This window comes from Athalia rosae, chromosome 1 (genome assembly GCF_917208135.1).
Source record: "Athalia rosae chromosome 1, iyAthRosa1.1, whole genome shotgun sequence".
Lineage (NCBI taxonomy): Eukaryota > Metazoa > Arthropoda > Insecta > Hymenoptera > Athaliidae > Athalia > Athalia rosae.
The window spans coordinates 7,862,438-7,884,238 of NC_064026.1; the positions used below are offsets into that span (position 1 = coordinate 7,862,438).

At 34.8% G+C, this 21,801-nt stretch overlaps 3 protein-coding genes across 8 annotated transcripts; 1 reads left to right on the top strand and 2 right to left on the bottom strand.

The window, feature by feature from the left end:
* Window positions 1–2,501: 2,501 nt before the first annotated feature.
* Window positions 2,502–8,264, top strand: LOC105686067 (pancreatic lipase-related protein 2-like). 4 transcript variants are annotated; one of them, XM_048648743.1, is made up of 10 exons: window positions 2,502–5,056; window positions 5,417–5,510; window positions 5,719–5,799; window positions 5,933–6,198; window positions 6,298–6,772; window positions 6,874–7,122; window positions 7,217–7,334; window positions 7,430–7,645; window positions 7,755–7,856; window positions 7,946–8,264. In XM_048648743.1, the coding sequence occupies exons 1-9, from the start codon at window positions 5,042–5,044 to the stop codon at window positions 7,846–7,848; spliced, it is 1,608 nt and encodes a 535-aa protein (XP_048504700.1). In that variant the 5' UTR covers window positions 2,502–5,041; the 3' UTR covers window positions 7,849–7,856; window positions 7,946–8,264. The 4 variants fall into 4 exon arrangements, with proteins under 4 accessions (XP_048504700.1, XP_012256057.2, XP_012256056.2 ...); XM_012400634.3 differs by having other exon boundaries at window positions 2,502–5,350; window positions 7,755–8,264; XM_012400633.3 differs by having other exon boundaries at window positions 7,755–8,264.
* On the bottom strand, window positions 7,939–13,427 carry LOC105686066 (glycogen [starch] synthase). Its single transcript, XM_012400630.3, has 12 exons — window positions 13,284–13,427; window positions 11,729–11,880; window positions 11,294–11,478; window positions 11,013–11,209; window positions 10,719–10,911; window positions 10,375–10,637; window positions 10,070–10,280; window positions 9,846–9,982; window positions 9,590–9,722; window positions 9,011–9,397; window positions 8,702–8,905; window positions 7,939–8,589 (listed from the first exon to the last, which is right to left on the bottom strand). The coding sequence occupies exons 2-12, from the start codon at window positions 11,865–11,867 to the stop codon at window positions 8,557–8,559; spliced, it is 2,082 nt and encodes a 693-aa protein (XP_012256053.2). The 5' UTR covers window positions 11,868–11,880; window positions 13,284–13,427; the 3' UTR covers window positions 7,939–8,556.
* Window positions 13,428–13,945: 518 nt separating this feature from the next.
* On the bottom strand, window positions 13,946–21,783 carry LOC105686065 (dynein axonemal intermediate chain 7-like). Of its 3 annotated transcripts, none has more exons than XM_048648740.1 (16): window positions 21,578–21,783; window positions 21,421–21,496; window positions 19,338–19,462; window positions 18,548–18,734; window positions 18,342–18,482; window positions 18,125–18,199; window positions 17,829–18,028; window positions 17,578–17,750; window positions 17,232–17,504; window positions 16,999–17,160; window positions 15,444–15,600; window positions 15,076–15,361; window positions 14,875–14,970; window positions 14,578–14,799; window positions 14,389–14,496; window positions 13,946–14,304 (listed from the first exon to the last, which is right to left on the bottom strand). In XM_048648740.1, exons 2-16 carry the CDS (start codon window positions 21,421–21,423, stop codon window positions 14,164–14,166), a joined length of 2,349 nt encoding a protein of 782 aa, XP_048504697.1. In that variant the 5' UTR covers window positions 21,424–21,496; window positions 21,578–21,783; the 3' UTR covers window positions 13,946–14,163. The 3 variants fall into 3 exon arrangements, 2 of the variants coding, with proteins under 2 accessions (XP_048504697.1, XP_048504698.1); XR_007276663.1 differs by having other exon boundaries at window positions 14,264–14,304; window positions 14,389–14,512; XM_048648741.1 differs by lacking the exons at window positions 13,946–14,304; window positions 14,389–14,496 and having other exon boundaries at window positions 14,601–14,765.
* Window positions 21,784–21,801: the final 18 nt, after the last annotated feature.

A 21,801-nucleotide genomic window follows, 5' to 3' on the forward strand; every position in this document is an offset into this window, starting at 1 on the left:
ATTGCCGTGAAACTGCCCCCATCATCATACGTTATACTTGTTATATCATCATTGTGTAGAATAATTCAAACGTTAATTAGTAGTATTTGGATGTTTGAAAAGTGCTGGGTAATGAGTGATAGGATTGACCCTGTTTTTTTTTTCTTTCTTTAATGTTTTAGTACCTATCTATCAACTCTCACTTGTTCACATTCAACCCAGATCCTGGGTTCGGTATCCAGCACTATAGTATGTATACTTATTAATCTACCTTCTGGTTATCCGTGTCATTGAGAATCATATAGGTGAATGTAAATGGAATTATTATTAATGTACATATTATTAGCCAATGCAATAATAAGTTATCATTAAAGGCTTAAAACTTTTATAGTCATCTCAAGTCAACTGCATATGTATACATCATACATACATAATATTTTCAATCACAGTTGTTTAATGATGTATATATTTTTACAGATCTTAGGTCTACGTTGAATCTCTTTTTTTTATGCAAAAATCTTCCCTGATAACTCCAATCACATATCCTTGGATTACTCATCTTCGTATTAAATTATCACCAGATTATATACATATACTAGAGTATGTATCATTTATCAAATAAATTGTAAGATATGTATTTTGCATATTATGATACCCCAGTTGCAAACATAATGATATTATATGGATTATTCCGAATGTTATAAATCTGGAGAAAATGTGTGCATGTGATAAACTTCACACATTCAATAACTATTTAAGGATTATGATCATTTTCTTGAAGAAAAACACTGTCACTTAATTCGAGGGACATGATTGAAAGACTATTTAAAATTCTGTGTAGCTTTTCTTTTTCAGTTGTTTGCCTTTTGTTAAATTGCGACAAGTTCTTCAGATTATAAGAATTTTTCTATTCAGTTATTCTATTCATATTCAATGTTTTTTTGAATACATACATATACAAGAATGTTATGTTTTGTTTTATAGATAGTTTTATAATTGATCGAATCCTCTATAGGTATAATCGAGAGTCGTTCTTTTACATCTTCGAGCAGAATTGAATCTTTAATTGTTGGCCGTTAAGATGAGGGTTGACTTGCGATCCACATAATTAAGTCGTACATCAAAATAATTTTGTTTAATCCCTTGGAAGTCACTCAGAAAGCCAAAGTGCCTCTATGACTTATTATGACGATATCTTCAAAGATTTGAGCTTCAGAAATAAAAAAAAAGTAATTGTTTATCGGTTGTGAATTTGTTTTCTTCATAATGTAAAATTGATCAGTTAATAATCAAAATATTAATTCTCGTCATTACGCTCACTTTGGAATTTGGTGTAACCATTTTCTTAACTCACTTTTGAGCCCATAATAAAAAAATTGGCATTGTAATATTAGAGGAAGAGAATACATTATCAATAATTAGTTTGTTCATTGGTTTTCATTCATGTCGAATATTAATTGTTTGCTAAGTGGGGTACTCTCGGATAAAAGTGTCATACTTCTCATGGCACTAATGTACGTAAAGTTATGGTAATTTTGTCACTAAAAAAAACATACGAAATCATAACTTTAGGCAAGTTACATATCAACCCCATCGGTGTAGACAGTTTTATTAGCTGGATAAATATCGAGCGAAACTAAATATTATGGTATTTTCAATTCAATATGGGCCTCCATTTTTCATCAGCTCACAAGTTGAATATTTAAACATGTTATTGCTTGATATAAATAATAGCGTAGCTTTCAATAAATCACAAAGTCACATTGCAGCATACATTGAGATATTAAAAAGTCTAGTCATCCAATCCAAAACTGCCCAGAATCTTGTATTTTGAAATCTAAGTAAACTTGAACACTGTGAAAATAAGTAAGCAAATATTTATGAAAAATTATGAAATGTTTTTGAGTTGATGGAAATTTTTCGAAATATTATTAAGCGACAAAAAGTGAAGTTAAAGATATTTATCAATCATGTACAATAAGTTTTTTCAAAGGAAATTCTACGATAACAGTTATAACGACGGATATCTAACGAGTCTTTCTTATTTATAATGAACTGAAAGGCTTAAATGTATTTGGTTATAAACATATCTGTTTAGGATCTTATAGTTTTTATAATATAAGGATAGCATACCTCGCGGGCGTTATGTATAATACAATTACACGTAGTTGTAATTAGTGAAGATTTGTTTAACGTACATTCATAATGAGCATATGTTTCCATGCAACACCGAGTCAAATAACATTATATATATAAATATCCATACCTATATAGGTGTATATTTATATATTCACCGTGAATCGTAATCTATACATGTATATGCAAATTCATTGCTTGGGTCATTTATACTGAGGAATACATATTTTTCTGGAAATTACTGAAAAAAAATCAATTGCAGAATTTTCATTGAGTGCGTTTATAATATACATAAAGCAGCGGCAAAAATTAGGGAAGTTTCTATTGTTGAGCAATTTACAAGTCATAAATCGACACGATTTATAGTAAACGATTGATTCGATATAGCAAAGTAAGTTTCAAAGAAAATAACTTATCTTGTTAGGGTAACACTTATTTTGTACTTAATTCACACGATATCGAAAATATTATACGTAAAACGAATTATAGAATTGAATACTTTTACCTGTCGGAGCAAATTCTTCGTCAGGTTGTGAGTTTCTTATAGTCCGATATTACGCAAATTTTATTCCTAATCCCATGAAAGATGCGTATCTATCAGTTATTTGCACCACAGGTAATTACAAGTAACGAGTTTCATTCGACCATTAAGCAAATTATTTACACACATATGCAGAGGAATTGTCGTTAATGTTGTTTAATTTATCATTCTCCATAATGCCTTATTGCATTGGGTGCAATACGTACACGAGAAAGCAATATTGCATATATTCGAGCAATTAATATTTTAAAGCATACTCATAATTACGCTTTGCCGCTACTTTAGTATAAAGCTGGAGTACTACAGATAATTAGGAAATTAGATATCTCTTATTAGTGTGACCCATAGCATTGTGTCATATGCTTTAGGTCTGTTATTATATCCATTGAAAAATAAAAAGGACAACATAGCCAAGGCTCTATACTAATATAGTATTAACTTTATAGGCAGAATTGTATTATAATAAATTATCAGTTATTATAAAACACAAACTAATGAATAGATCATATACTGATACTTGATTTATTGGGTCAAGTATATATTAACATTATAGGACACCCTGTAAAAATAACAGAACGAACGAATGAAATGGATATAACACAGAAACGATGTTTCAAGAAAATCTGAGCATTAATAGATGCATAAATAATTGAATAAATAGATGAATAAATACATTAATTAATTAATTAACGCGATAGGTTGAGAGTGATTATTTCGCCAATATCATATACAATGAAGGAAAAAATGTATTCACAGTATCAAAAATCGACAAAATTGATACTGCGTAAATAATAACAAGTGTTATGAAAGATTAGTTAATGTATATTACCGAATGCTTTATTCGGAACGAATCGATTAAAGTACACAACTAGATAAACTATGCAATTCAATTGCAAGTAAAGAAAAAAAAAACATAGAATTGAATGAGAATGATAAACATAAATATATTATATGTAACGATGTACCGCGAACAAATATATCTATCAGTATTTACACCTATAAAAAAAAAATAATAATTATTGACTTAGATATTAAGTATGTAACTCATAAAAGATATGACGTTGTAGCTACTATTATAGAATAGAGTGATTATTCATAAGAGTATATGCGATAGTGTAGTGATCACTGATTCACAAACAATTATCACTATACGAAATATGTAGAGAGCTATTAAGGATCATGATATAGTTAATAAGAAGGTGGAATTTACGGATGAAACTACTGTTGTTTTGTTGATTGTTTTCATAGATTTTATTGGATATCAGTGGCTCGTGGTAGGTATAATAATTTGAATAGAAATCAGTATCGACAGGCGGTGTATTAAACTTGATGTCAAATACTATCAAGCTCTAAATTGCTTCTCACGTTCAGAAGCAAAGATAATTTTTAGAAAGTGTTGACTGTCTCTCACGTAACGTATTCTTCATTATACTTTTCAAGTTCATAGAAAAGTATGGTATCGGTGTTATTTAAAAAATATCAGCAGCATAAAAAATATTTGTACTTTGAGAGACGTTAACGGAATTAACATAAAAAGAACGAGAGTACCAAATAGTGCAAGCGACATGGTTGAAATTATTCGATCAATGCTGATTGATGTATATATGGAAAGGGTGCTGAGTTTAAAATATAATTGACATGATTCAAGTATCACTAAAAACTTTTACAGCTGCATTTTACATTATGTTCCTTTTCATGCGTCTTAAAAATGTTGAAATACAGTACTTGGTGGAATATTGAAACAATAACGAGTACTGGTATTTTTCTAAGTTGCAAAATATAATGGATTAAACACGTTGCATTATCGTTATTAGAGTGTATATCGATATTTTTAATAGGGAATAATGTTATAATATTATACATAGTTTGCAGTTGTCAGCTACACCCTCGCATATACGCTGTAGAAATGTACGAAAATTATTATAAACTTGTACAGCGTCTATGCTGCATTAATTATAACAAGACGTAACGAGGATTGCTTGACGAGTGACAAATTTGGTGAACATAAATTGCTATAATATATAGCAAATGAAATATAAATGTGTGGATAAACGAAAATAGAAAAAGTTCGTTTTAAAAAGTCACTTCACTGAAACAATGTCATAATAATATGCTGCCATACATATAAATATATGTTTAAAATAAGGAATATATGAGTAATATATTACGAATAAATACGTTATAAGTAATTGCATTATGTTTTTATTTTCTGTAAACCAGTTCCATGAATGCACTCCACCTGTATGCTGCATCATGCCGTAACATGTGGCAGTGAAATTCTCTTGCTTATTCCTGGGAAGCTCCAGCATGTGACGTGAACAGTTCACTGAAGGTACCGAGCTCCAGTGAAAGTTTGATAAAAATTATGTGAGTGAGAGTTTCCGGATGTTCATTAATAAGGTATTCATAATTTTGCATCAAAGAGCTGATTATGTCGCCTAATAATTGATTACCACAGTTAGCAGTAACTAGTTTGGGTTCACTGAATGGTTACTTATTGTCAGAACTCTGTGCAACTGGGTGTGTTCATCTAGATTTGGAAAATTGAATACACAAGACATTAATCATGGACCACTTTTTACCTGGTTTTATGACATAATATATTCAGTATTGAATAAGTGTGTTATACAACAAGTTGTCCACAAGGAAATCACTGGTCATCATCAGTGCTATTCTCACCACATTGTATCATAGGTAGCAGTGAATTAGGAATCAGGGGACGCTTTAGAGTCTTACAGTTCACAATTTTATTTGTTCCAGTTGATTTCAGCAATAATCATGTGTAAGAAGATTGTGCAGATATTTTTAGTCATCGGTTTGTCTATCCTTCTCACTCAGGCACAACACTATCGTGGTAAGTATTATAAAAATTCTGTGCAATTTATCCTTCATCCTTGAGCTTAAAAATTGTATGTGAGAAATCTTTTTTGAATTATGTACATAGTTAACTACTACTGTCTCAAATGATAAAACAATCAAATAGAGTGCAAGCAACACAGAGCCACATGAAAAGTGAATATTTCTTCGAAAATATTTATTGCTTGTGCACCAACTTATTTCAGCCAAGATAATGAATAGACGAAACCATTTGATGCAACGGAGGATAAATCTACAGAACAAAATCAAACCTCAAGTATGTTACGGTAAGATTTTTTCCGTCCCATTTGCCTATTGCTCAATTTAAACCTATGGTATAATTCCATAAAAAGTTTACTGCCAAGACAATAGCCTGATATATCTTTGACTTTGGTGACACAATTTCGATATTTTACACAGATTTTGTGGGCTGTTTTGCTGATCCTCCTGCGCAATTATCTCTTAAACGACCACCTGAACACCCCGATAAGATAAATACTCAATTCCTCTTATACACACGTGAGAACCCACAAGTTCCAAAGTTCCTTGTGTATGGAGATGGTTTGCAGTCGATCAGCAAGTCCACTTACAATGCTACTAGAAATACTAAAGCATTCATACATGGGTTCAGAGGAAGTGGTAACGATGTTGGACTCACTCTTGGGGCAAAGTCAATTCTAGAAGTGGTGAGTATCATGTAGTAATGTAAATCGGAATCTACGCCGGTTGACAATTACGCCATACTGTGTACACATTGACTACTGAAATTGAAAATGTTATTTCAGGAAGATGCAAATGTTATAATCGTAAATTGGGAAAGGGGTGCGGAAACATCCTATGCAACTTCTGTTGCTAATACAGAATTAGTTGGACGTCAGCTAGCACTAATATTAATGGACACATTCAAATTAGGTAGCAGTCCTAATAGACTTCATATCATTGGCTTCAGCCTAGGTGCTCATGTAGCTGGATGTACATCAGAGATGTTGAAGAAGAAGAATTTACTTGTGGAACGAATCACAGGCTTAGATCCGGCGTCACCATTTTTCAAAAACCATTTGATAAGACAACGATCCAAGAAATTGGATATTTCAGACGCTCGTTTTGTGGATATTATACACACAGATGGATCTGAATCCCTCGTTGATGGATTTGGATTGCTGAAACCAATGGGTCATGTTGATTTTTTTCCCAATGGTGGGCGTGAACAACCTGGATGTACTGATGTAAAAAATTCTGTGGTTGTCAGCCATCAAAATGGTAAATATTTTATATTTAGATTTCTATCTGACATATTCTCATACTAGAGATATTGTTCCCCCTATTATTCTTTACTAATAATGAAAATCTGATGTGTGTAGATGAATCATTGGATAAAAATATAATATGCAGTCACTTACGGGCTTGGCAATTTTTCGTTGAAAGTATTCAGAGTCAACTCCAAAAATGTAAGTTTATAGCATGGCCTTGCCCTCGAGGTGCAGCTGACTTCTTGAAAGGTAATTGCTTTCCCCGTGAGACATCGCTGTCACAAGAAATGGGATATAAAACTAATTTTGCTGCGCAAGGAACCTTTTACTTAGCCACACGATCGCAAAAACCATATTGTGGTATGTTGTTTCATGAAACTCTTACGCCATAAACAAAAGTCTGTGCCATTCCGAACATTTTGTAAATAATATAATAATGTAAATCAACTCACAGGTGCTGTTATCAGAGCTTGCGTCACAACATCTGCAGATGCGAACATGTATACATCTGGGATATTATACTTGAGCATTGATGTGAACAATACTTCCACAGAATTCAGACTTCGATGCAAGTATGTTAAGTTTTAGTCATCGTATTATCCGATTATAACAGTCAAAAGTGTACTCAAAAAATATAATTACTCAAGTAATATAAATCATTCTATAGCCTCAAAGAAAATACTAGAGCTCAAGTGAACTTCTTTGGCATATCAACGGCTAGTTTTGAAGCATTTACAGGAAATGTAGCAACACCTGTTATTCATGGTTCGATGTACTATGATAGTTTCATAATTGAAAACAAAAATGAAAGCAGCACAGCGAGACCATTTGATACTATTTTGAAAGTTGATGCTGTTTCTATTGAGGATAGAAGAGGAAACAGGTGAGCCATTGCCATTTCTAGGTCATATGTGATCAGTTCTGCAAATATCAGATGACCTGTGACTTTAAATGGCATTGTAACTTTATTTAATCATTAATTTTTTTTTTAGATGGGAGTACCATGGACCAGATACAATCGTCAGTGATCTGGAAACACTGAACATTAAATTATACTCTAGCAAAGAATATGGCAATCTTGAATAATCGCACAAGTATGTATATTGATGTCATCTACACCCTACTAGGTAATTCGTCAGTTACTAATTGTGAGTAATATTGATGATTGAATCAATGTTTTCAGCTGGTCACTACTCATTGTTCGCGAGAAGTTTATTTAAATCAATCATTACACTTGTGGTATTATATTAAAAGATTATTCCGTATTTTTTTACTAATGACTAATAATGATAATTTGCCTAACCAATTAGGAGGTATAATTTACAATCCTGATATTGTAAAAACAAAATATGACATATGCATACGAATACCTGAATACGATAAACATGAAAATGTATTTCTCTTGCGACGCATGATAGAAAGAGTAGGCTGCAATGTATGAATTTAAATGTATTGAGTAGATTTCTGGTTAGTTCAAAAATAGATTTTAAGAAGAAAAGGAACTGACCTATGTTCGTCGATATAAGTAGATACATAGTGCATATTTGGTAATAACACTATCATTGAGCGTAATATAACATTAGAAAATACAAGGCTAGAGAAAAATGAGAGCCTCGAGTAGGAACAATGGTAGAATTATGAGTAAGCCTACAGCAAAATATAATCATTCGAGATTAGACATGAGTTAAACGGTTCACGTTGACTAAAACTTACCACGACATGCCAATATCGTGCTGTTTTTTGCTTCCTTCAATCGAGCTACTTAAAACGGTAATAGATTCCGCCATTCACCAATTATCTACCATTTGCTTGCCGTAACTCTTCGAGCTATGGAACAGTGAAATTAATTAACGGAGTGACATTTAGAGACAGTTTTTCTTAGCACCGACAACTTGAATAATCATAAGATATCATTGTGGTCAAACATAAAAGTACCAACCTCCTTTTCATCATCAACTTCATCTTCCTCGTCATCAGAGCCATGAACGGATGCTGCAGGAGTTGTATGTCGAGAAGAAGATGGAGATGGAGGCTCACTGATTGGTCGAGGATAATTGAATCGGCTCACGCCACCCTCTCCAAGTTCGTTCTCAAGTTCCGGGTAAAGAGTGCACAACGCCTTTATTCTTGCTTGTCGATAGTACTAAACATTAAAGCAAACTTCAATATCTCATAACAACAAAGTTGAAAGAAATTGGACGAGTTAGCGAATTATTGTTGGTATTTATGGTGATAAAGCTTAACTCACAATGCCAAGATTTCTCCAATCTAGGAGATCACTGAGACGTTCGGTTCGATTTCTTTGAATGATACGCTGTCTGCGGTTGAGTCTTGCAAAATCAAACATGTATTGCGCAAGTTGCTGCACACTATTTTCAAGTCCAATAAATCGTCTATCCACCACGTAGATGCCATAGCTCATTGGATCAGCGATGTGTTCTTGCATGAAGCATCCAAACCCAGATAAATTTGTGGTGATACTTGGTATACCCATAACTGTACACTCGGCAGGTGTGTAACCCCAAGGTTCGTAATATGAGGGAAATACTCCAAGATGACATCCTCTCACAAACTCTTCGTAGTCCAAGCCAAAAAGTGGGTTTGTGGAAGACAAGAATTCTGGATGGAAAACGATCTGAGGGAAAAAATCCGATATCAGTTCAATGATCATAAGCCAAATCTACAGCATGCATTATACATTCTTACAAGCCTGATATTGAGATTTGGATAACTACAGATCAATGAATATTTTGTTCATGTAATTGATAAAGCATTAGATATGCTGTCTGAGCTTGATAATTTTTTTACTATAGCGGATCTCAATTACCTTAACACGGTCATTGACTGTGTTGAATAAATTACATCTTCTTATAGAAGTCAACACTGGATCGTTCCAATCATCTATAATATTGTGAGTAGTAACAGGAGGCAATCCATCCCTTTGCAAAGCGTACAAGCACCTTCACAAACAGAGTTAAAGTTGAACAGATATTACATTCAATGAACTTTCTGGCATATAAAAATAGCGAATTGTGAATTAGTAATGCAGTTTGTACAGCTATTCAATGTTTCAAATGATATACCTTTTTATCTTTACAGTATCTTCTTTTTCCAAAAGGTCTTGACTTTCCGGCATACGTCCTGACAAACATAATTCGTACATACGTTTTCCGATCTTTTGTTGTATGTCATTAATTGTATCTCGCAAAGATTTTGTAACCTGGAATCAAATTAATTTATTATATTAATTTGAATTAGATCGAAAATCTTTATACAACGTTTATTTCACATTGTTTAATTTACTTACTGCGTGCCCGCGCAGTGATTCTACATTGAAGTTGTTAGTTCTTGCGGGAAAAATAAGGAATGCAACAACAGTGACATCCGGCCTAGACGATTTGAGGTAGTGGTTCAGTCTTGCTAATGCTTCAATGAAAATATCAGCTCCTTTATTTCCAAATTCGTAACGGCCAGCGATGAAAAAGTATAAAGTCTTATCTAGGTCGAAGTCATAATGGCTAGAATAAAATTTTTATTTTCAATTCATCTACTCTTTAGCTAGAATTATCTCATTTTAGTATTCTCAGCTGACTGGTAAAAAAGGTTACTTACCCATAAAAGTGACCTCTGACAAACTCATTAATCTTTTCTTTGCTTATGGCATGTAAATTCTGGAATTCGTGCAATGCTGAGAACTTTTTAACATTCAAACCATTCGGAGTAATAATATCGGGTTTTCTTTTGAGTAGATGTTCAGCCTCAAAACCTGTGATATCTGATACAGTAGTAAATACATGTGCCAGGTGCGATGCCGCACGTTCCATACAATATCTGTGATATATTTGACGTTTACCAGCTTCTTCATCAACACTGAACTGGAATAAATGAATAATTAAGTGATAGATAATGTAACATATTTCTATTCACAGGGCGTCATTTCAATCTCTGAAATTCACCTTATCTAAGTTATTATAAAAATCCGTCTTTCCGGCACATAGATATCGTCCAAGAAGAGTAGCATGCGTAGTAAAGACTGTAGCGACATCAATATGTCTGGTTCTCAAAGCAATTAGCCCAACTCCGGCTTGCCATTCATGGCAGTGAACTACAATTCGTGGTTGAACAGATGAATATTCCTCAGCTGCTTTCCTGTTATATTAAAAATATATGCCAGATGTTAAAGCGTTAAAGCTGACTTCTTGTTTTGATTCAGGTAAATTTTGTTACGTATGGATATACATGAGAATCACCTGAACTCTGATATAAATTGACAAACAAGATATCCTAATATGACAGCATCATTAGCTTCTATGTCCAAGTGAGGTATGCCCAGGTGACAGGTATTCCACATCTCCTGTTTGTACTCATCCAATTTCCATGCAGCACTTCCAATATCAAATAAAACTATTTGTGGATTTCCATCTACCAGCCATGTTCCTGTGACAACCTAGAAAACATATAATGCACTTGGAATAGGTCTAGGACTTATTTTTCAAGCAAGTACAATGGTTTCATAAACATAGTAGCTTACTTTGAAACCTTGATCACGTAAGATTTGGACAGCTTTGTTGAGAGGACTGTGAGTTGGAAAGTCGGCTTCTTCCACCTCTGTCCTAGCACAGGCTTCTTTGTATGGTCCGATCAAACAATACTGATCTCCCATCTCTTCCGTGGATACATAAGCTTTTGATCTAATTACGGTGTATATTCCACCCACTGCAAATGTTATCGTCATGAATCATCAACTGCTCTGCATTTATAGCAGCAACAATGGTAAGATAATAGCATTTCTAGACGTTTGACACAAGTAAATCCTGAAAGAATCTGCCTGCAACAAATCTAATTGTGAAATCAGACGACAATTTTTACAAATTATAGCTATGATGATTTGATGACCTTCACAGAAAGCTTGTAATATAGAAAAACGGAAGTCAACACTTTGAACTCAAAGTTAGGACAAAAATACCCTTGTTGGCAGCCTCCCAAGCGACCTCAAAAGTCCAACGGTTTTCATGTTGTGCAGAATGACCTCGGTCCATAAAATCCAATAGGTCATGGCCACTGTCCACACGATAAAACCTCCTCGAGGCACGATCTCGAGACATCTTGATAAAATAGCTGAAAATCATTTTGCAATAAGACCAACTTATATTGGTAACAGTTGCGCTGGTTCAAATATATTCCATTCATATACGCCAAGTTCTAATTATACTAGTGTGTATCCATATTCGCATATAAATACAGATATGTAATTATATTTGAATAGCTTGAGGTCTCCTTGCAATAGGACATTTTCTCGCCAACTTTTGTGCGAATGCCACAAATAGTGGTATGCAAAAATTTAAGTGACCCTTGATATAAACATGTATTCAAATGACTTCGCAAAGTATACATACTCATTAGCCTAATTGAAACACAAACGCGGTACTGTGGCAGTTTAAGTAATCGGAATTTCAAGTCTACCGATGATCAATTACCGAAAAAACTGCATCTTGTTTCAATGTTCATACATGATTCATACTTATGTTACGATTAGGTGGATGGTTAGTGGATGGTACGATGATTTTCGATTTATGAAACCAAACGCGCGGTCAAGACTTCCGTTGTTTAGATAAGCCTCAAATTATCAAACGTGTTACCTAATGCCGAAATAAATTAATACAAAACGATAACATTTCTAATCTATAGTATAAATACCATCGACTTAAAGGGTAATGCCAGTAGATCCGAACTAGAAAGAAGATAACGTGTATGAATATACAGCTATGCGGCCTGCCGTTTTGGTTCTACATCGACTGAACATGACATTTGAATCATAATCAAATAATTAATTACAATCCGATAGAGTTGCATCGGGTATTCAATTTAACTGGAAAATGAGACTTGGTCATTTTTTGGAATTTCTTTTCCTAAACATAGTCAACACAAAAAAATTCTGGCCTTCAAACGGTGGTCGTAATATTTGGCATCGGGTCAACTTTTAAAAAAATAAAAAAGATTATATTCGGCACCATGGCATCAAGTCAACTTTTAAAAAATAAAAATGATTATAGTCGGCATCACGAGTTACCAGAGTATAAAACCTACCGAAATTGATGAGAAATTCGTGAATTATAATTTTTCATTCAATTTTATAACAGCTACAAAGTACATCTGCATACCTATACAACGATTACGCCGGAGCGACTTATTATCCCCAAATCCACCCAATCTATCAACTGACACCAATATTTATTCATCAGAATAACGCTCAATGATCAACAGATTTGTTCAACATAGCTAAATTTGGTATCACCGATATTTTCAGCAAAAACAAGAACACCGATTGAAGTGAATGTGCTATTGAAGAGACAGGTAGATAGATCATGTTGACGACGTAAGTTGATCACTGTCACGTTTCGCCCACGATTTGAGCCGTCTAGTCACAGGGAATTGATGAGACAAATTTTATGATAAGGCTGCGTTGGAGCTTCGCAGCTACGAAATATTGACTTCACGTTGTTAATTAATCATCTATTTACCTATTTGTTGATGATTTTATGTGAATATCCTTCGATATTTGGGAAGCTAGCGGACGAGAACAAGATGCTGCTGTCAGGTTCAAATGAAGGTCATGCACTACCACGATTCAATTCCGTTTGAAATAGCACAGTATTACCACAGTGTATTACCTTCGGCTGGGTATCAGTATCATGAGTGTTTTTCACTGATAGAGAAATGCATGTGTTAGTCATCGACGTCGTTCTCTGCGCTCACTGTGCGCTCGACACAAGTTTGATACTCAGGCTGGTTTTGAGCTTCGATAACAGATGGCACAAGCCAATGAATTTCAAATTTCAAAGAAGTGCGTGTGATTCAAATTTCGAAGGTATGAGTCTGGTTCAAGTTTTGAAATTATTCATATGAGTATTTTAGCAAACTGCCAGACTCAAAAATTTGAATATTTGCTTGGGATGAATATAACTGAACGATTCAATAAACGTACCTTTTGTGATGAGCTTTTTCAGAGACGTTTTGCGTTCCCAAGATATTGGAAGAGGAATGAATTGTTCACACAGTAGACCAATTAACATTATCAAAATTTGAATTTAACTCCGCTCAATTAGGTAACATTTACAGGCACATTGTATTTCTAAAACGTACAATAAATATTTCTGACTGTGTGTCTACTTAAACAACAAAATTTGAACAACAACACATTTATTAAATAGTATACCTGATTATCTATTCAAAATTGGAATAACTTGGTAATTTTTTGTATATCTATTCTATAACAACTTTTTGCAGAAAACTATTGCCTAGAGGCCGAACCTGTCGGATGTTGTACATTATTATTTTTCGCTCACCTTCGCGCAGATGCATAAAATAAATTCATATATCGATTAAAGACCTACGACGACGTTACGAAGACGTACTTATAACACTTGTTCTTTGCATAAGCTGAGTAACTGTATTGGCGAGTTTGAATGAAACGTTTTTCATTAACATTCGGCTTTTTATTCCAGCGTTGTGCAACGCCATGTGGTACAGATCAGCGTGAAACTACAATCGACGACATAAATATTATATCAATGTTAGAACAATCCATAGTAATTAGTAGTAGAACCGATCAGTATGGCTGCTCACCTGGTTCTCCTGATCCGGCATTCGTTTGCGGCTGAATTCAGGACTGACCTCAGTACAATCGACAAGAGTTGTCTCAAGCGGAGTGACCAGAAGCATCAGATTCGATTGCTTAATGCAAACAGATCTTGGGAATCAATCAATTCAACAATTTCCAAAAAATCTTCTTCGTGATTAACTGTACTTATATACCTGCGTCGCAACGCATCCGTGAACTTCTTTGAACTGCAGAACAATTTCACGCGGAGGAGAACTAGCGTTCCATCTGGACCAACCGAACAGATAAGCGGTGCAAAGAAGGCCCATGCAAGATTGCAGGTGCTTTTCTACGACGGGATGTTTTCCTGGTAAACCTTTCATATAACTCCGAGCGTCTTGGTCTGGAAAAAGGTCGCATCCACTAGCTCGCATTTTCTAAAAAAACTCATCCAATCAGAATTAATTGTAGAGATTCTTTTCTCTTCTATTATAAGATTAACGTTGCGAGACCTGTATCAAAAAATGAAGTTTCATGTATTCGCCGACAATTTCTTGAAGGGCAGAGCTCGTTCCTCCGACCAAGGATCGAAGGCACACGAGGTCTTCCTGCAAAAATTATGTACAGACTTAACTATCTCTCACCAACTTTGTAGTCTCATCAGATGGAATAAAAATAAAAAACTAATCTATACGCGTTTTATATTTCCTTACCCGGACGATAAATTCCACTTGAACTATGGCTGCAGTAATCGAGAGTATTACACCACCACCATTTTCTTTGCCGGATTCTGGTTTCATTTCCCAACTTTGGAAGGGTAGATTAATATATCTGAAACCTGCCAGACCGTGTATACCAAGCCGCCCGGTTCGGAACGTGATTATCTGTTGTTCCTCGTTATATTTTATATCATGAACGTCCTTGGTTGACCATATTTTTTTATCAGGGAGCCAATGTGCCACCAGAGGTGGTTCAAACCACAAAACCGTGTCCGGGATTCTGTTGAATTAACAAGAAATCTGTTAATATCTGATACTATAGCCTATATATCCCAATTATATAGACGATTATAATGACGTACTTCAAAGTAATTAACGCTAATGCCTCCATAGCTTCTTCCAAAGCCTTCATTTCCGCCTCGATGATTTCCGGCGGTCTTTCCGCATCCTGTGCAGCCGGAGGGAGCGGATCATACGGCTTCATAAAAGGAACATACCTCAGTTCCTTGGGAATTTGCACTGCAAATGCGGTTAAAAAAAAAACAATTTGATTTGGTTGCTGAACATAATGAAGCCAGACCGTCCAGAATGTGGACGTAAGACGAGTCGCTTACAAAAATGTGATTTACAATCGGAATCCGGTCCTAACATTTAACGATAAAGGATACACTAATAGCATAGGTGGGTTTCATTACTCCGTATTTCATAGCTGTATTTCAGAGCGATGAGTTGACGATAACTCGATCAATTTTATAGCTAGATCATTTTGGCTTCCAGATTCCAATTTCTGAGATCAAAATACATTGGAATACCATAGGAACCTCAATTAAAAAAAATTTTGACAATTTAACCCAAAATTGAAAAAACTCCAAGGGGTACCCCTTTGGATTTTTTCGATTTTTTGGCCAAAAATTTTTATTTTTAAAAATTGATCGTATGGCACTTTTCCAAAGTATTTTGACCTCAGGAACACGAATCCGTCAAGTAAATTGAGCTACGATTTTTTCTCATCGAGTTATCTTGATTTTTCTGCTCCCAAAAGTGAAAAATTGGCGATAACTCGATCAATTTTATAGATAGATCAATTTAACTTGTGAATTCGGATTCCTGAGGTCAAAATACGTGAGAATAGCATATAAAATAAAATTTTTTTTTTTGGTCCAAAATTGAAAATTTTCCAAGGGGTACCCCTTTGGATTTTTTCAATTTTTGGCCAAAAATTTTTATTTTTAAAAATTGATCGTAAGACACTTGTCTAACGTATTTTGACCCCAGGAACACGAATCCGTTGGCCAAATTGAGCTACGAATTTTTCCCTTCGAGATATCTCCGTTTTTCTGCTCCACAAAGCGAAAAATTGGGGATAATTCGATCAATTTTATAGATAGATCAATTTAACTTGTGAATTCGGATTCCTGTGATCAAAATACGTAAGTTTAGTCTATAGGCCCGAATAAAAAAAATGTCTATTTTTTACCAGTATAAGTTTAGCGAATTGGAGCCGCGAGGTGTGCCGTGCGATAGCAAAAATATAAACCAACTGTGGATTCGATTATGTGGTAATTTTTTTTCCGTTTAAAAAAACTAAAAATCGGTGAAAACTTGTTAATTTCAATAGATAGATCAATGTAGATAGCAGATTCGAGCTCCTGAGCCCTTATTACATAAGAAAACACTATAAAAAGAGATTTATATTTTTGACCCCAAAATACCCCGTTCGAATCTTGCGATTTTTGGGCCAAAAATTAATATTCTTTTTCGTAGTGTTTTGACGCATTCTTATGTGTTTTAATCTCGTACACACGAATCTGTGGACTAAGTCGTAGAACGCGTACAATGCTGGTGTTGATAAACACATGATTAGTTCTCCAATCTTGACATGATGACGGTACAGATGTATAAATATCATCAACTCACATGCGGTGATGAGGATTTCTCTCCTCATATCCTTTGGTTGTGCTGGTTGATACACTAAATCGATGTGAATCGCTCCGCCCAGAATCACGTATTTCCTTAGATTCAGTTCTGTCTTTTCGCATCTGGTGAACAGCAGTTTTCTTATCTCTTTTCTCAGCTCCTCTACAATGATTGAAATATTCTGAACCATATATACATTAGATTTTCATTTAGTGAAAGTCATAATTAATCACCATCGTTAACCAGAATTATTTCGTCCGGCGTTGGCAAATAAGGTAGCGGTTCTGGTTCTGCTTCCGGTTCCGGCTCATTTTTTTTACCGCGCCCAAAATGCCCTGCCTGTCCCTTCGCCTTTTTCTGTTCCAATTGTGAGATTGGCGGTGGTGGATGGGTCAATTTTTCCGCCATTAGCCTTTTTTCCTCGAGTCTAAGACGACGACCCTCAGCCTGTTCCTCTCGAATTTTTCTTTTCGTGTCGTACTCATTTTGGCAATAACTCAGCAAATCTTGAAAAAAAGCGATCATGAAGGATTAATAATGCCTCGTCCTATAAAAACTGCAAATCGATAGAGAAGTAACCTGATGTTCCCTGATATTTATCCGGTAATTCTGGCGCGTTGAACGATAACGTTTGGTCGGAATAATGGTCATAGTTAACCCACATCCCCCTTATGGCCATGCAGTAACAATCAACATCCATAGGCATTTTTATCGTTAAATTTATCTCATCGAATACAACCTCAACTGGTTTTCTGCGAATGTTCGAATATTTCTCGTCATCGGAATCATAATCGTCTCTACGTGATGATTGGCAGTAACAAAATTTTTACCGATCTCTTTCTGTTAGTTGCTTGATGCTGATCGGTAGTTTTATCAAAGCCCATAAGCAGCACGTTAATTGCTTAGATTTTTTAACGAATCGCACGTTTCTCAAATCCTCTCTTATCATACTCTGTTCGATTTGACGGAGGAGACGATACGTCGCGAGGTCTAACCACATTTGTAGCTTGTCTCTAAATTTTTGTCTAATCTATCAGAAAAAAAAGATAATCTGCATCCAATTTTGATCAGAATAATAAAAATAGCCGTACTCACAGTTGTCGATCAATTCAAGATTTTTAATTACCTCTACACATTCGTCGATATATTCTTTAGGGTTCATCGCAGAATAATAGATGATATTTTCCAGTTTGTTCAGGAGCTGCAACAATGAAAATTGCACAAGGAGTTTTTTTTTAAATGATCTCGAACCAATTTGGGGGATGAGACCATGAAAATTCGATTTTAGCCTTCTTAAGGACAGTTCGAATATACAATGAACATCGAAAATACACAAGACTCACGTAGATGATCTCCTCAGACTTTTTAGCTGCTGTTTCTATATTCGCCGTGTGATCGTCGAGAGTCCAAAGGAACAAGTAGGTATTTAAATCAGACACGATACCAGGATCTGGTAGACCGTCACATCTCATATATTGATTCCACTATTGATACGAAATAGTTGGACATTAATTTATTGCAAATCATAAAATCTGTTACTTTGACTCACAGCCTCTGCTTCTTTGTTGTCCAATTGGTAATCCACAAATGCCCTATTGTTATCGTATAGGACGTACCACGTTACTTGAAGCTGTTCTTTTCTTATCTCCATCGCTTCCGCTTCTTCCTGTACTTCTTTTACGGAGTTATATTTTTCTAGACGAATCTCTTCGTACATCTGTTTGACCAGCTTGTCTCTATTTGAAAATATAAAAAACCAAACCAAATTATCAAAAATTACGAGTCTGCGTTATCGACAGTATATTTGGATCTGATCGAAAATGATATTTTCTCTTTTTTCATTTTTTAATACAGTATCCTCCTACCGTTCTTCTTCTCGTTTTGCTTTTTCCCTATCGGTGTCTATATAATTTGTAATGAAAGTAATCGAGCTTAAAAAATCGTTCTCCATTTTAAAAAAAAAATTAAATTATAACTTTTTGATTTATCAATTTACAAAATCTCTAGAAAAAGCTTTCTGCCCCATGAAGAGCTATTTGAAAATCAAACAATCCAGCCTTCGCAGTAGCGTGAGTTTAACCAGACTGCTAGAAAATTAGCACCTCAGGTGGTGAACATGGTGCAGTGAGGTCGGCGGCCGAGAAAGCACGCGAGGATTAAGCTTCGAAGTCACGTAACCAAAATTGATTAGCACTCCAAATATACTTTCATTTAATTGCCCGGAAATCTAGATGAGTACTTTACATGCAGTTATACAGATATTCCGTGGTGTAAGTCCCATAAAATATTTATCGAAAAAAAAGGGGTTTTTTTTCTTTCTGAATATTATCACATCTCACCCCACTGCAGCTGCTTCATCGGCAGCAGCGGACAAACGAGCTTTCTCCAGTTCCTTAGTCCTCTTCTTCGACATCTTTTTTTTTCTCTTTTTCTTCTTACCAATCGTGGGTTTTTCGATTATCGTCTGTTGTTCGAAAATACAATAGAAAAGATTGAATTTAATATTCATGTGAATTAGAGAATGAAATTACTATTAACATGGATAATTAAAACGCCGCTGCATCTGATAAACTTGAATGACCTCCAACTTGATGTGCAATTATACCTATTGGGCTAGATTGAAAAGAGCGAAACCAATTGTAACAATGGTAAAAAAATTGTGAATTAAATGTATCTTAAAATTGTTTACCATGTCCATGATACTCGCTATTCAATTCTAGAATTTTAGTGAAATTCAAATCTTTGTCTTTCAAATTAACTGTCGCTGATCGCGTGAACCCCAAACATTTATGAAGGCAAATTTGAATCCAGCTCGTGAATGATATTCTAATTCATTTCATAGAACGGCTTCGGTGCGTGACTCGTCTGTTTCAGCGACTTGATTGAATCATTTATCAAGAATTTTCATGAGAAATGTTCCTGTGTAGAATAGGAATATTATTCAGGACGTTCAAATGCACTTCTCGAAATAGACAAAGTATTGCTTCGGCAGAACATAGGTTGACTGATTTTTTGACAAGCTTATATTTCCTCCCACGAATACATTCCTAAGTTCACTTTTGAAGTTAAGTTTGGGTTTGGCCGCAAAAAATTCTTAAACTCTTAAAAACCCACTTTGAGCGATATACCTTTTTTCAAAACTGGACTCGGGAAGTGTTGGTTATAGACCGGAATCTGATATAGAATATAGGGGGAACGGGAAGGGAAAGTCGTGAAAATTATACCATTTGAGGAATTTGAGGAGTCTTCTGCTTTTCTTGATTTACGTAAAGATCTACGAGATCTTCTTCGTATTCGACGTGCGAAATCTCTTTCGTATCCTCCGTAGGATCATTTTCCGTATCCTTAATGCTTCTCGCCAATTTATGCTTAATGATCTTCTTTTTTCCTTTTCTTACTTTTACTTCAGTCTCAATTCTACAAGGGCACCAAAATGTACACACGAAACTAGCTCGTTTTTACCATCTAATGTTTCATATAATCAGTAAAATATGAAATCTAATTGTGAGGGAACAATACTTCATTAACTCGCCCTACAATGTTCACACCAATCAGTTCATTCAAAATTATAGTACCATCATCGGTATCGTTGATAATTTTACTTGTTATACTGGCGCATAATTTGTAGATGATGATAAAAATATGAAGTTGAAGACATCGATTTTGTTTAATTTTTTCGTTATTCTTATATACTAACGTCGCAGAACTGAGATCAGCAGGATTTTCGACGAAATTTAAACCACCATTGACATCGGAAAGTATCTCTTTTTTCGGATCATCCTCTGGCGGGAACGTTAATGTCGGTATTGCTGATAATTCCTGATTAGCGTCTGTCTCTGCCTGTCGGTGAATATGCATGTGATATGAGTTTTTTTCAGTTCATGTGTTCAGTTCATTACCCAACATTTTGCAACGCTAGATATAGGTAGTGCAGCACATTTGAAGAATACGAGATTTGGTTATTGGATGAGTATATTGGATGAGTATAAATTACAGGTACATAATTATTTTCAAGTCATAATATTATCATAAATCAGGTTCTTTTTTGTCGTTTCCCTAATCAGTTTGTCAGTATTAAAATAAAATTCAAACTAATTCTCGATTAATTATTACTATATCCGATAGATTCTACTCTTCAAATATCTTCTAAAATTTGGACCATGGTCATCACGATCGTGCGTGACACAAGGATTATTTCATTTTTTCAACTTATTGATTTCGGTTACACAGGGTTAGCTCGAAAGCCAATTAACGATACGAATAAAATCGATATTTCTAACCAATGTATCAACGTTCATTAGATTTGTTTCTGTCATAATGGCAAAATCCGACTTTGAATATGATCGTCCGAAATATCAAAACCCATTGAAAAATAGATATGAATTATAGAACACAACAAAATGTACGGCTAATTTTTGTTACCATGATTCAGCCCGGATTGAGATGGGGGTGGTTGGAGGCTGTGGCTGACTTCTTCTCAGATTATGGAAACACGGCACTGAAACAAAGAAAAAAGTTAGGAGACTTGAAATTCCACAATTATGTCACAAAAATGCTCTACCTATGATAAGTTACATACTGGGTGGGTTTTTGTGATAGTCATAATAATCGTTGAACTGTCAATGAGAATTAATAATTTATTCAAAGTTTATTCGTTTGAACATTTCGCCGAATCTAGTTCTTGAAAGATAATGAAATGTTTGGGGCCTCAAGGATAGAAGCAAACATCATTCTTCGACTAGTTGAATTTTCTATCATAATCGATTAACTGGTGATAGATAACTTCGTGTATAATTACACGTG